Source organism: Rhinolophus sinicus, linkage group LG04, assembly GCF_036562045.2.
Source record: "Rhinolophus sinicus isolate RSC01 linkage group LG04, ASM3656204v1, whole genome shotgun sequence".
Lineage (NCBI taxonomy): Eukaryota > Metazoa > Chordata > Mammalia > Chiroptera > Rhinolophidae > Rhinolophus > Rhinolophus sinicus.
Genome location: NC_133754.1, coordinates 178373431 through 178388460, shown reverse-complemented (window position 1 = coordinate 178388460; position 15030 = coordinate 178373431). Strand labels below are relative to the sequence as shown.

Below are 15030 nucleotides of genomic sequence, written 5' to 3'. Positions count from 1 at the left end.
AAAGTTGTATTATGTACTATAAGACTGGGTCTTATATTAATTTTTGCTCCAAAAGACACATTAGAGCTGATTGTCTGGCTAGGTCTTATTTTCGGGAAAACACAGTATAATTAATTTAAAAATAATTTTAAAAAAGGTAACATTTCAGCACAACATATATGCTTATAATTCCATTTTTGTAAAATTAAACCATAAATGTTTGTATATGAGTAAGAACACTGTATGTGAGTAAAGAACATGCTAAAGGTCAATAGTATTTACTTCTGAGAAGTAACTCTGGGTTAAAAGGTTGTGGGTGCCACCTTTTGTATTACTCATATTTTTACTAGAACATATTATCTTTGTAATTAAAAGATTATTTTACAAAATAATGGGTGAAAGAAGAATTAAGAACAATTTTGTCTTGAAGAACAATAAAAGGAAAAGTATGATAGATATAATTGGTCGTGTTAATCCAAGCAGCCATCCAGAAAGAAGCCCGTATGGAAGTTTTGGGAGACCCAGAATTCTGACAAGTTGACCAGGGTGTAATTTCTGAAAGGCAGTTCTGACAAGTGAGCAACAGAACAAAAATGCCTTTGACCTTGCGTGAAGAAAAGAAAAAGTGATGGGGCAAGACTATTTCATCATAGTCTAGTCCATTTTGGCCTTTTAAAATCTTCCCCGCTTTTCCAAAGAAAAGGCTATAGGAAATTCATAAAATACTGCTCCAATTCCCTCCAGCATGGCTGGGAATTACTTGATGCTCCTCACTTACAGGTATTAATACTTCTCCACCTAGTTTGAACCTCTTCTTCTGGATTTAAAAATCTAAGTTTTAGCCTGCATATTCCAGCTCCTGACTCCTCCTTTACTCTAACAGGGCCTTCTTATATTCGTATATTAGATTCATATATTGCAAAATGAAGTAGAAAGTGTCAAATCCTTAGTTTGCCCCTGAAACTACACTTGAGTTTGTTTCTAGTTCTGTTCAGAGAAGAAGCTGTCTTGATTAGAGACTCAAACATCTTTATTTTCCATAGCAGCCACAGTGAGGATACACCAGGGACCACGTAACTAGAAAATACTGGGCATGACGTTTGACCAATCCATAGCCCTTGCTCTGACTCAAAGAAAAAGTCAGAGTAATAAGAATGGCTAACACTGGCTACGCACTAGCCACGTACTAACCACTGGATTCTCTTGAGTAACAACCCTGTGCAGTGACTCTGTGATTTGCATTTATTATCATTTCTCTCTTTTTAGCAACCTTTGATCATTTGTGTTTACTCTCTTCATGTTTATAGCGTTACAAAGGAAGTTGTAGTAAAGGGAGGAATTAAGTTAGTAGTTGAATATTAGATTCCCTAGATAAGGTCTGAATATTATTTAAAGTGTGCTGAGCACAAAGCTGACCTTTTAAAACTAAATTTATTGGGGCGACGTGGTTAATAAAGTTACATAGGTTTCAAGTGTATAGTTCTGTTAATACATCATCTGTATTTTGCATTGGTTTACTTTAAAGATGTAGAAACTGCAGTTCGGGGGGGTTAAGAAACTTGCCATAGGCCACATATTTGGGATTTGAAGTAAATTTGTCAGAGTCTAAATTCTTAGTTCTATGCTGCGTTTCAGTGTTCACCAAACAACGTTGCAACTTTAGTTCAGCTTCCTGCATATTTTCAATAAGGAGAAAATGCACTGTCAGCAAATTAATTAATTTGTCATTTCAACTTTTATCAAGATATAGCTGACAAGTAAAATTTGTATATATTGAAGGGGTACAACGTGATATTTTAATGTATTTAATAATAATTACAGATGCATTGTGAAATGATTACCACTATCCAGTTAATTAACACATCTGTCACCTTAGAGAATTTAAATATTCATTCAATTTGGCAGTTATAGTTCTCATGGCAAATAAAGATACTGGTATTTTTGGTTTATGCATCAGTCTTTTGTGAGTGTGATTGGTGTGTCAGTCCACTTTAGTCCAAACCAATGCCTGGGTAAGATCAGTTTCTGTACTTGCAAAGCTAATGGCCTCAGACCAGGATTTCTACTCTAAGAGACTCTTTCCTTTCTGGTGTCTCTCCTCTACCCCCAACTGCAACTAGATCCAGGTTTAGGAACTTAGCAAATATCAGGAAATACAGTGATATATTTTGTTATATTCATTCAATTATATCACCTGTACAGTGAGAATTAGAAATTAATGTACATTTATTCCAGTTTCCACTTTTCTTGCCCAAGGGTAATTAACTTTCAGGAATCTCATTATTTCCTAGAAACATACAGCCCATTATAAACAGTCACACTGATTCCAAATGAAAAATGTGTAACAATGAGTTAACATTCTCAGAATTCTTCTGATATTCTGGGCAAATAAACTAAAAAAACTTTAAACAATTGACTTGGGGTAAAGCTCTGTCCTTTGGTTTCAACTTTATTATTATGGCAGATGGTCTAACACCCTGGCCAGTAGTCTAAGCTGGAGGGATGTGTCACAATCATGTGGGGAGCATTTTCTATACACCCTCCTCAAAACGGAATCCCCACTGTATTTAGACACTTAAAATCACTGCATTAGACTCATATACGTGTTTCCAAGGAGACTATTTCAGTTGCATATAGTAAAGGAAAAAAACAGCTTGCACTAAGAAATTTTTGATTCACCTTCTGTATCTTATTACCTTCTGTAATAATGTGGCTTTGAATAATTTCATTTAGCTTCTCTGAGCTTTAGTTTCCCCCTGTGTGATGAAGGATACGTACATCTCCTCAAAGGCTATTGTAGGCTCCTTATTGCCTCACGTCAGGAAAATGTCCAAACGAATTCTTATCATAACATAATCAGCTTTCATGATTCTGTCTCCATCTGTCTATCCAAAGACACTTCCCCTCATGCCATGCCACCCCACATTCTTCCCCACAAAACCACTCACAGTCCTCAAACAACTTGTATCCTGCCTGCATGCCTTTGCTCCTTAACTCTTCCACCTTCCTGAATGTCCCCTCTTCCTCTCCACGTGGCAAGAGCTCAGGTGTCAACACCTGAGAATGTTGGAGTTCGTTGCGTTATCCTCTGTGCTCCCACAGCCCAGTTCACGGGGCGCTGGTAGAACACCTGACGTATTGCCTTATAATTATTTCCTTTTTCCATTTAAACTGTGTGTCCCTCAGTGCCAGGGACTCATTTTTATTCATCTTGTTTCTTCTTAGTATGTACTTGGTAATCATCTGAACCATCTGAATAAAATAGTGGATGGATAGGTAGCAGGATGATATCTTAAGCGATGAGGAAACTGTGTGGTGTTATTATTTAGCTACCAGCATTGCCTTTTACTTATACAGATAGTTAATAAAACAGATGACTCTTAGTGAAGATCATAGGTTGCCTAACATACGTTCTAGTACATAGAAGGTATTCAAAATTGTTTGTGAAAATGAAGAAAAGTATTGTGGATGTTGAATTAGTAAATCTAATCAATTACATATTTTCACAAGCACTGAATTCAAGGTGTTTGTATGTTACATTTGAACTAAATATTGTTTTGTTTTAATTAGAAAAGAATGCAGAAAAAATTAATGGCTTGGGATTCAGATTTAATATGAACATATCTTCATTGGTCTGAATCTGCTTCTTTGTGCCCTTTTCCAATGCTGAGAAATGTTCTCCCAAATCTCTTCCATATTTGAAAACAGCCAACCCGACCTGACATGCTCTGTCCACATACCAAACTCCTCTCAGGAGTACATGGAGATTTCAGGAAACTGTGGTTTCAGGGACCAGAGTGTTAAATTCATAACCTGGCAAAATAGCCCCCTGGATTAAAGCTACCTAGCCACTCCACCCATTAGGGATGAAAGGATATTAAGCTGTCTATTACAACTGTCTTATTTTATGAATAAGTAAACAGGTATCAAATTGCTGCTGTAATCTGTCCAAGTTCAGCGCTACAACTGATATCAAAAACAGGATTGCTGAAACTGTTTCCAATGGGCCATTCTGCTTCTCTTGGCTGACCAGGGAAGGGGACGTAGGGCCAGTGACTTACTGTCAGTCCTGAGTTGGGTCAAGGAGAGCACCTCATTTCTTCACGTTAAAGCAGAGGTTAGATTATCCTGTTCTCAGCTTTCACTTGTCAGGAGTAGAGAAGCCATATTTGAAGACCAGAGGAAGAGACAACATCTTCTTCTCCTATGTTTTAAGGCGGAAGGGACTCCTGGGACATGGAACCGTCATCTGCTCTAAGGAAGGAGAAATGAGGGCAGGTCATCCTAGATCCTGAGCCAGCCAGACTAACTAGAAACCCAGGGAAAAACAAATGACCTACATGAAGCACAATCCCCAGAGCTTCCTGCTAGAAGCTGTAGAGACATCAGGGAATACTAGTCTCTAAAGTATGCGCTGTGGGAAAACCTTGCTTCATTGCCCAGACCCAGCCCTCAAATTCTAAATGAACTGCTCTGACTTTGTGAAGTTCACTTATCACCTCTGGACTTTGGTGTTCTTAGGGAAACACGTCAGAAAACAAAATATTCTCTCACAGTAGAAATCTTAGAGTTAACATTTTTGTCATTCCATGGCTGAGGCTGCGTTAGCGCGTTGTCACACTCCTGTGAAGCTGCCGCGTCCTGCTGACCTACAGCAGTAAACTCATGGACACTCTAGAGATGGGGGCCATTCAAAGCCTCTTGAAGCCAGAACAGCTCCCAAATCAGAATAGTCCTCCATCTGTCTTTCCTAATAATGCTGAGCTTTTGGTGATTATTCTGTGTGCCGGGCGCTATGCTAAGACTTTCCACACATTGCCTAATTAAATCCACACATCAGCCGTGCATTCCCAGATAAAATCTTCACAGCTTCACTAAGAATTTAAGCTCTTAGGAAATAGAAACATAAATGATAACTTCCATAGACATACACCAATAGCTGTCAGAGGGAGGATAGATATATCCATATATACATAAGGGGACACACACACACACACACAAATATATATGGGGACATACGTATACATATATATTCCATCTGTATGTGTACATATATAGAACATATATGGAATATGTATGTGAGTGTATATATCCCTATATGTATGGATTAAACTCTTGATAGACACACACGTATGGAATATTCCAAGTTCATGTGTATATATAGGACTAATATACATATATATATAAATTGCCATTTTCTGTAAGTTAAACTGATCAAATATTGGTTATTTTGTGTAGTTCAGTCTAATATTATTGTGTAGTCAGAACCCATGCTTTTAACATGGAACGTTCCCATTTCATTGGTTTTGAGCACCAGACACTCCATTATAGATATGTAAACTGAGCTTAAAGAGTTAAGTGACTTTCCCAAGTTCTTGCCGTCACCTGGTAGGACTTTTGCACTCTAACTTCACTCAGCAGGATGTCTCACGTTTCTTGCCTGGGATGTTAAGTGAAAGTAAAGAGTTACAAAACTCAGAGCAACCCAATCCCACTCAGGGACGTGAAAATGATAGCAGACCCTTTCAGGAAGCAGTGAGGGTGTTCGTTATCTCAGCTGATGTTACAATAGAAGGAGGTCACATAAGGAAATATTGAGGTCATGGGTACAAATCAAAAGCCCCCAAACACACATGCAAATACCCCCCCACACACACACACACACTCTCTGCTGATTTGAGGATTTTAGTCGTGTTTCCAATCCCCATTCTAAGGGAAGGCTAACCAGTATGTGGCTCAGCTCACAAACACTGATACAAGTCATAAATAACACACAAGGTAAGACGTACACAATTTGCAGTAATGTATCACCCACAAACACACATGGCACATCAACACACTGACACATGACACATCTGGTAAACACTCAGCTCACCACATATGCATAACTCAAACCCTATACACACACATTACCGAAAACACTCAAGGTCACACATAATTCAATGATCTTACAAGAAACACATACCAACAACACACATGCACACCCAGCCACACTCACTGCACCAACAACACACTCCCTTCCATTACTGAGGGTAAATCACCACCCACACCTCATGCACGTGGTAACGCACCTACAGGAACATCCACATAGACAACAGTAAACAACACATTCCTGCTCTCACACGCGTGTGTCACTCACAGACACAGCTTAGCACACAATGCTGAGCTGAGGTTTGAGCCCTTCTGAGCTTGGTTCCTCGGTGAGGTCGGGCCTCTCCCCCAGCAGTGAGACAACCTCTTGGGGGTGATGGCCTGTGACCACTACGTGGCCATCTGCAGGCCTCTTCCCTAGTCCACACTCACGAGTCCTCTTGTGCACGTGCCCTGTCTCTCAGCATGCTGGGTTCTCACCAGCCTCGCTGCCCTCTTCCGTACAGTCCTCATGGTGAGGCTTTCTTTCTGTGCTGGCAACACCATCTCTCACTTCTTCTGTGACATGGTCCCTCTGCTGTAGCTCTCCTGCTGACACAGCACCAACCAGTAGCCCTGTTCGCTGTGGGCTCCACGATACTCACTGGCTCTTTCTCCCTGATCATCTTGTCATACACACACATCCTCTCCACCATCCTCAGGGTCCCCTCTGCCTCTGGCAGGCAAAAGGCCTTCTCCAGCTGTGGGTCTCTCCTCACTGTGGTCCTCGTGTCCGATGGTGCAGCAATCGGTGTCTACCTGTGCCCCCTTTGTCACACTCGGCATAAGGACAGGGTTGCCGCTATATTTTACACAGTGGTGACTCCCATGCCGAACCACCTCATTTACAGCTTCAGGAACAACGATAGGAAGATGGCACTGAGAAGGCTTTTGGGAAGTCACACCCTCTCTTCTCAGGGACTTGAATCCTACATCCGGATTTTGCAGTTACACTCTGGAGAAGCCATGTGTTTATGAAGCAGTATTATTCCCTATCACATTTGCATAGGTTTTAGAGAAAAGTGATCTGGAAATCATTCTCTTAACCCCCAAGTCTGACTATGTATGGAGTCAGTGTATTTCATAAAGGATACGTACTGTCATAAATGTTGTCAGTTTTTCCCTGGTTTTGTATGGTGATCTTAGCCAGACAAGAGCAAGGCCAATTAAAACTTCATTTGTTTACTGTTATTCTAATGAGAGTGTGAATTTTTTAACATGCAAGTCAACCAGCATTTATTAATCTCTCCCATATGCCAGATACTGTGTCAGGCAAAGGAGATATTGGTTCCATGTCTTTATGGAACCACCTTCCCAGGCGGTGTGCAGTTTGATTAGGTCCAGTCATGACAACTTCTCCATAAAGCTTAATATTTACTTTATTCCACTTTCTTTTCTCTCTAATGCATTATGCCATTTACTTCCCCAATTATAACCATCTTGGATATGGTACTCTGATGATCACGTTTTACAGATGGGGAAACTATTGCTAGTAAGTGGGGAAGGGGAGGTTGAAATTTGTTTCTTGTCTGACTCTGGAGTCCAAACTCTTACACGTGTTAGTATCCTGCTTCTCGGTGCTAATGTTTATGCCAAGAGACAGATCCATATTAAGCTAATATGTATATGCTGATGCCCACCATGAGCCGGCTACTGTGCCAGGCACGATTGGCAAAATGAAAAATGAGTGAGATACTCTTCATGTCTGTACATGTTCCATTTACTGTCAATCAAGTCAGATGGTGATAGTTACCATAAGTGTTGGAGCACAAAAGGGAGAAAAACAATCTGCCTGAAGGTGGTCAGGTACAGTTTTGTTCATGAGGTGACATTTTATTGAGCCTTAAAGTGTGAGCTTATTTGAACTGGTGGAGATTCTATTGGGACAGGCAGTGGAGGTCATGCCAGTTCTTGGAGCCATTAGCCCAACTTTGGAAATGTTTTGTAATGGTTATCTCTCTGAAATGGGTCCGGCCTTTCTTTCTCAGTTCAGTTTCCATAAAGTCTCTTGGCCAGTTCTGTTTTTTGTGGCTACATATTTCATTCTGTGTTCCCCACCCAGAGTCAGTTCTCCTTCCATCGCCATGTATTTGACCCCCTTCATCCTCTTCTACCACCTACATCTCCCCTTACCATCTGGTAACCACTAAATTGTTGTCTGTGTCTATGCATTTTTGTTTGTCTTGTTCATTTGTTGCTTTCAGTTTTATATCCCACATGTGAATAGAAACATGGTTCTTGACTTTTTCTGTCTGATTTACTTCGCTTAGCATGATATTCGCAAGATCCATCCATGTTGTTGCAAATGGCAGTATCTTTTTAAAGCTGGAGGCAGTTTCCTAGTACCAGAGATTCATTCATTAGGACAAAGGTTAGGGTGGACGTATTACCTTGTGCATTTAAAATGGTAAGTGTCAAGCTTCTCTCTGAGAGAGGATGGGAAGAGAAGAGAAGAGAAGGGAAAAGATGGAAAGAGAAGAAAAGAGAGAAAAGAAGAGAAAATTGGGCATAATAATAGATTTGTGTTTTAAGCAGTATTTGCATGTTACAGCATATATGCCAACATTGTGCTAAGCACTTTATATGTTATCTTTTTAATTCTCACAACAGCCTTAGATGATAGTTACTATAGTTACTATTCACTGGTTTATATTTGGAAAATGAGACTTGGACATTGATAACTTGCTGAAAGTCACACAATGGTAGATCTAATACATAAACTCAGGCGTTTTTGACTCTAACATAAGTCTTGTTTTCTTTAAAAAAAAAAAAAAAGAAACTATTCAAAAATCTGAGTTTGTCGGTCAGATCTCAGTAAACCACAGTTATGTAGGGAAGAAACTAACAGAGTACAGTGTGGTTTCCAAAATTTCTCCTGTGGGTCACTGAAAACTCCTCTGCAGGTTCTTAGGGTATATCCTTAGCAGCATTCCCAGCGGAGAAGCAATCATGAAATTAATGCAGTTATCTTTTAAAATAGATCGATGCACCGACTGTTGACATAGTGGTGAAGGACAATGGTTCTGTGAGAGAAACTTGGTGAGAACCCCACGTAATGTGGTCCAAACACTCTGCTCTCTGATCGTGTGGCTTGATTCTTAAGTCATTTCAAAATATCTAACTAGAAACTTCTATCCAAGTAGAGGGCGTGCTCCCTTGGGGAGACACCAGAACCTCTGAGTCTGTTTCCATTCCGCCCTCCAGCTTCTTACTTGCTCTGCCTCATCTTCAAATCATTGCTAGTACAGGAAGGAGTTGTTGATTGGAACAGTGTGTGTGAACAGTGCGAAGGAAGCAAGAAGAGAGAGCAAGCTAGGAACTGAGAGGAGTAGGGGGGTTTCACGTCCTTTTAGGCATAATAGAACCATTAAGTATATTTATTTTGGAGTCAGATATCTGGGTTTAAATTCTGGCTTTGCCACTTATTAGCTGTGCAACTTCAGGCAAATACCTTAACCTTTTTGAACTTTTGTTGTCTCTTCTGTACAATGAAAATATTTACCTCAAAAGAAGATGTTCAATGTTGCTGAAGATAACGAAGATCTAAGCATAGAACCTGGAACGAGTAAATTTACATAGACAGATATTTTTTCTTCTAACCCTCCCAGAAACACGGCGTGATTGAGAATATTTTATTACCCACTTTTGTAAGTGAGGAAATTGTGGCTCAGTGAGGTTATTTAATGTGCCCTAGATTGGAAAGCTAACAGGTGGCAGATGCAGGATTTGGACGTAGATACCAAGGTAACTGTCAGTTGATTTCCCCTGAATTCCCAAAATGATGCCTTTGGCCTCATGGAGATTGCCATGCCCTTCCACTCAGGAGTCTCCCCAAGGCTCGCTTCATGTCTCTGTTCCTTAGGCTATAGATGAATGGGTTCAGCATGGGTGTGACCACAGCATACATCACCGCGGCCATCCTGTTCTTGCTGGCAGAATCAGCAGTGAAGGGAACGAAGTAGACCCCAATAGCAGACACGAAGAATAAACAAACTGCTGAGAGGTGGGAGCCGCAGGTGGAGAAGGCCTTCCACTTGCCACTTGCCGATGGGACCTTCACAATGGCAGCCACAATGCGGACATAAGAAATAATGATCAGCGAGGGGATCAAGATGGTTAATGCCCCTCCCCAGTATGTCAGCACACATTGGTTGGCGTAAGTACTAGAACAAGAGAGCTTCAACAGGGGGAGAAGTTCACAAAAGAAGTGGGGGATGATGTTGTCAGAGCAGAAGGACAGTTGAGCCAGGAGAACGGTGTGGGTTAGAGAGTATGACTGAGCGAGGAGGAGGGCCATGCCCACCAGCAGGAAGCAGCATCTGGGGCTCATGACCAAGGTGTAGTGAAGGGGGTAGCAGATAGCCACAAGCCGGTCATATGCCATCACCGCCAGCAGGAAGACATCCAGACCAATGAACCACAGGAAGAAGTGAATCTGAGAGAGGCATCCCGCATAGGTGATGGTTTTCCTGTGGATCTGGATGTTCACCAGCATCCTGGGAACTGTGGTAGATGATAAACACAGGTCAGTGAGGGAGAAGTTGGCCAGGAAGAAGTACATGGGAGTGTGGAGGTGTGGATCAGAGCCAATGGCCAGGACGATGACAACGTTCCCCATCACGGTGACCAAGTACATGCTCAGAAAGAGGCCAAAGAGGAGAGGTTGCTGTTCATGCTGCTCAGACAGGCCCAGGAGGAGGAATTCAGAGACACTGAACGTGTGGTTTCCTGGTTTCATGCCGCTGGTGTAACTAAGGAATAAAACAGAGGATGACACTTCAGAAACTTTTCCTGCCCTAATATTGTCTCGATGGAAACAAAGGCATAACATAAAGATGGAATCGAATATGAATAGCTGTGCATTATCTCATGGAAGCCTGAAAGAGCTCTATGAGATAGTTATTATTATGCCCATTTTATTAATGAAGGAACTGAGTCTCTTAGAAAGAGACAGAGGTGAAGTTTAAATCTGGCAATTCTGACTTTAGAGTCTGTGATCTTAACCTCTTTACTAATCTGCCTCTGATGAAGCACCCAGAACTAATTCATTTATTGTCTCCACATTCAATGAGTACCTACTATGTGCCACATTCAATGAATAGTCACTATGTGTCACCTTCAATGAGTACTTACTATATGTCACGTTCAGTGAGTACTTACTATGTGCAAGTCCCTGCTCTAAGTGCCAGAGAAACAATGGTAATAAATAACGGCAAGGTTTCTGCCCTCATGTAGATGATAGTCTCACCAGAGGAGTCATGTAATAAGCACACACACTTTTTAAAAAATGCTGAAATATAGCGATGACTGACAAGCAGATTACTTTAAATGTGTGGTCAGCAAAGAACTCACTATGGAGGGATGGATACGAAGGAGCCAGCCAAGTAAAGAATTGGGTGGGAGAGTGTTTCACATGCAGGGGACAGCGAGTGCAAACATGGGATGAGCCCATGCACTTGGAGAAGCAGGAAGGAGGCAGGTGTGGCTCAAGTATGGTCAGCGAAGGCGAGTGGTAGGAGAGGAGGCTGGGGAGGCGGGTAGGAGGCGGGCACCTCACCCTGGTGCACATTCTCAGCACAGAGACCTGTGGGCATGGTGGGCATTTAAGCAGCAGACGGTCATTACCTGATCTATGGCCTGGGAAGATCATTCTGCTACTGTGGAGAGAAGGATTATAGGGATACGAGTGCCAGCGGGGAGTAAGAAAACACATACGGGATTCAGGGCAGGGTGACAGAGTAAAGTGGATGGATCTGGGCTGTTTTAGGGAGTTTAGTGACTTGCCCACGGAACCATAAATGGTGGAATGGGCTCGAGAGTAGAAGGATTTTCACTCCTCCAGCTGCAGCCTAGAGGTAGAAATAGTTAAAATTCTCTGAAGTAAACAGGAAAGAAGTAAGGTGATTTCCTTTATCAACTGGAGCTATTTAAAAATGACATAGTTGAGAGAATCAGAGAAATGATCCCTAGAATATTTCTCAAATGGCAGAATTCCTGGAATGTCCCGGAAACGTGAGAAGACTAAGAGGAGAAGGGCAGGAGGTATGGAAACTATTATTCCTAGAAGGGGAGAGAATGCAAAAGTCAAAGGCTTCAGGGGATATGTGCAGGATTGTAGATATAAAATCATTTATGATGTGTTTACTATGTGCCAATGATGTCTGGCATTTATTCCATACAACCTCTATGCCAAGTATATTTACCTTTCATTTTCAGATCAGGAAACAGAGCTCTGAGAGGTGAACTGACTAGCACAGCTAAGAAGAGGACAAGTCACTATTCAAACTCAGATCTCTCTTCTACCAAACCTGGAAGTTAGTCCATTATGCAATTCTACCTCATAAGGCAGGCAGACATTTATTTTCTCGTGGGTGCTCTGGACATTTGTCAACTACTTTGGGAATGTAACTATATGGAGTTGATCCATCCTTTAGGTGCCTCCACGGTGCGTCGAGGGAGCCACGTTTGTAGTTTTTCATCTATTCATATATTTATTGACTGCCTACCTTATACCAGGAATGCCTGTGGGGACTGGATATTTAAGGCTCATCAAAACAGGCACAGCCCCTGTGCTTACAAGCTTATTGGAGAAGCTGACGATAATCAATTAAGCAAGTAAACATATAGTCGGAAACTGATTAGCATTGAAAAGGACAGACACGGTGGTATCACTGAGAAAGAATCGGTGGGCCTAATTTAGATTAGAGAAAAAGTCTTTGAGAAAGTTAAATATAATTCAGGACCTGAATTATTAATAGTAATTAGCTGTATCAGGATAGAAGACAGAAGACTAAGGATGTAAACTTTCCAGAGCATGTGCAAGTCCCAAGGTAGTAAAAAGGGTCTGGCCCCTGTGGGAAGACCAGTGTGACTAGAGAATAGACAGCAAGATGATAAATTGCATGAAACATGACCCGGGCTCTCTGACCACAGGTGACTGAACCATGGAATCAGCTGATTCAAACTGAGTCAGTCAGGTTGTCTTTTCCAAACTTGGAGTTGGTGATAAAGAGAATGTAGCCAGTTCATTTTGGACCCTAAGAAAAAAGTTCATGTAGAAATACAAGTTCACGTAGAGTTGGGAAAAGAGCAGCATTCTACCCACTGCCACTTGTGTAAACCCTTGCTGAGCGGAACAGAAACTAAGATATATCTGCATAGAGAACATTGGAACACAGTTGGAAAAATAGCAGTCAAGAGGTGTGTCGTTCCCGAAACACAGAGTCGCTGCCTCCTGATTTCCCAGCGTAATCTCATTCTCTTCAGTCTTTCTCCCGCCACTCCCCCCCCCACCCCCACCCCCCCAGCCACCGCCCGTAACAAGAAGCAGAATGACTTAGGGCTCAAGAGTGCAGACTCTGGGGTCAGACAGACCTGGGTGTCAGTCTTACCTCTGTCAGCTGTCAGCTGTGGGTAAATTACAAAGCATCACAATAATCACAGCAACAGCAGCAAGAAGAGTTAACAAGTATTGACTGCTAACATCCTGCCAGGCACTGTGCTAAAAGTGTTCTACTTTATTGTGTTTTCACTATCTGATGAGATCAACTCTCTCTTTTTCAGATAAGAAACCGAGGTATGAAGAGATGAAGTAAATTGTCCCAATGAAGACACTGGTGAGTAGTAAAGCCCAGACTTCAGCTCTGGTTTATCTGATTCAGTACTTACCCAACTGATCTCAGCCAATCTCAGATGTTATTGAGCAGTGAGATTCTGTAGCCTTGACACTTTCTCTCTGGACAATGGCAAATTCACATCACAGCCCCATCTGGAGATTCTGCCTCTTCCCTTTATGTAATGGAAATGAAACCCAGTGTTGTAGGCAACTGTGGAGTAGATTTCTGGAGCCGCGATAAATGGAGCTGAGAGGGCCTGAGTGGGCTCCTGCTGGGAATATTTACCAGGTTCGGAGGCCCCAGTGTTCTCATTAGTGGGAACAGAGACTAATGGTCTCCAAATCCCTAAAGAGAGGAGGGGCACTTCTATTTTCAAGTGGGATTCCTGTTCTAGTTGCAGACTCTCAGAGGGTTCCCCTTGCTGTCACCTCAGGAGGCACTGCTCTGAGCTTCTACTGTTGCCCTATTCACGTCCACCTGTGACCCAGAAGAAAGAACTTGGGTCACAGATCCAAATGCAGACAGCAGAAATAAGGCATCTCTTTCTTCATCTGAACTTAACATTGTCTTAGCCCAAGATATTTTGGCCAATATTCTAACCCTTCTGTGTGTTATTATCCTCATCAAGTGCAACTAAGGTGTCTTTTGTAGAACAGAAATTCTTAAATGTGATGTAGATCAGTTTATCACTTTTGTCTGACTTACTTTGCTCACCATTTTGTTTGTAAGATTCATCAATATTTAGTGGGTTTTGGTTTATTTATTTTCATTCTGTTCCATTATGTAAACATACCACAATTTTTAATCCACTATAACATAGATGGTCGTTTAGGGTTTTTCTAATTTGGGAGTGTTATGAATAGGACTGCTGTGGATACTCTTATAAATATCTTTTACAGAACATTTACAGAATGTGACAGAAATATATGTGCAATTCTTTGGAGTACGTACCTAGGAATGGAAATTGAGTCATACACCAACATGAGTAATACACCAACAGATACTATCCAATGGCCTTCCAGAGGGCTTACACCAAAATATACAGTACTACCCCCTTTTCACAGTTTTGCTTTCCATGGTTTCAGTTACCGGAGATCAACCACAGTCCGAAAATATTAAATGGAAAATTCTAGAAATAATTCCTAAGTTTTAAATGGCATGCCGTTGTCAGTAGCGTGATGAACTTTCGCCATTCTGTTCCACCCTGCCGGACGTGAATCATTCCTTTGTCCAGTGTATCCATGCTGCATATGTTCCCCACTTGGTAGTCACTTAGCAGCTTTCTCAGTTATCAAATTGACTATCTCAGTATTGCAGTGCTTGTGTTCACATCACCCTTATTTTACTTAATAATGGCCCCAAAGCACAAGAGGAGTGATGCTGGCAATTCAGATATGCCACAGAGAAAACATAAGGTGCTTCCTTTAAGTAAAAAGGGGAAAGTTTTAGACTTAGTAAGAAAAGAAAAAAAATCATATGCTGAGGTTGCTAAGATCTATGGTATGAAAAAAATGTCTATCCATGA

The 15030-nt window shown here is 41.5% G+C and overlaps 1 protein-coding gene across 1 annotated transcript; it reads right to left on the bottom strand.

Moving 5' to 3' along the window:
* Window positions 1-9682: 9682 nt before the first annotated feature.
* LOC109439289 (olfactory receptor 1G1) lies at window positions 9683-10627 on the bottom strand. The gene has a single exon (XM_019719554.2). The coding sequence runs from the start codon at window positions 10625-10627 to the stop codon at window positions 9683-9685; it is 945 nt and encodes a 314-aa protein (XP_019575113.2).
* Window positions 10628-15030: the final 4403 nt, after the last annotated feature.

What these genes read in the sequence shown, in the direction of transcription:
- LOC109439289 (XM_019719554.2), bottom strand. Translation starts at nt 10,627, where the DNA reads ATGAAACCAGGAAACCACACGTTCAGTGTCTCTGAATTCCTCCTCCTG.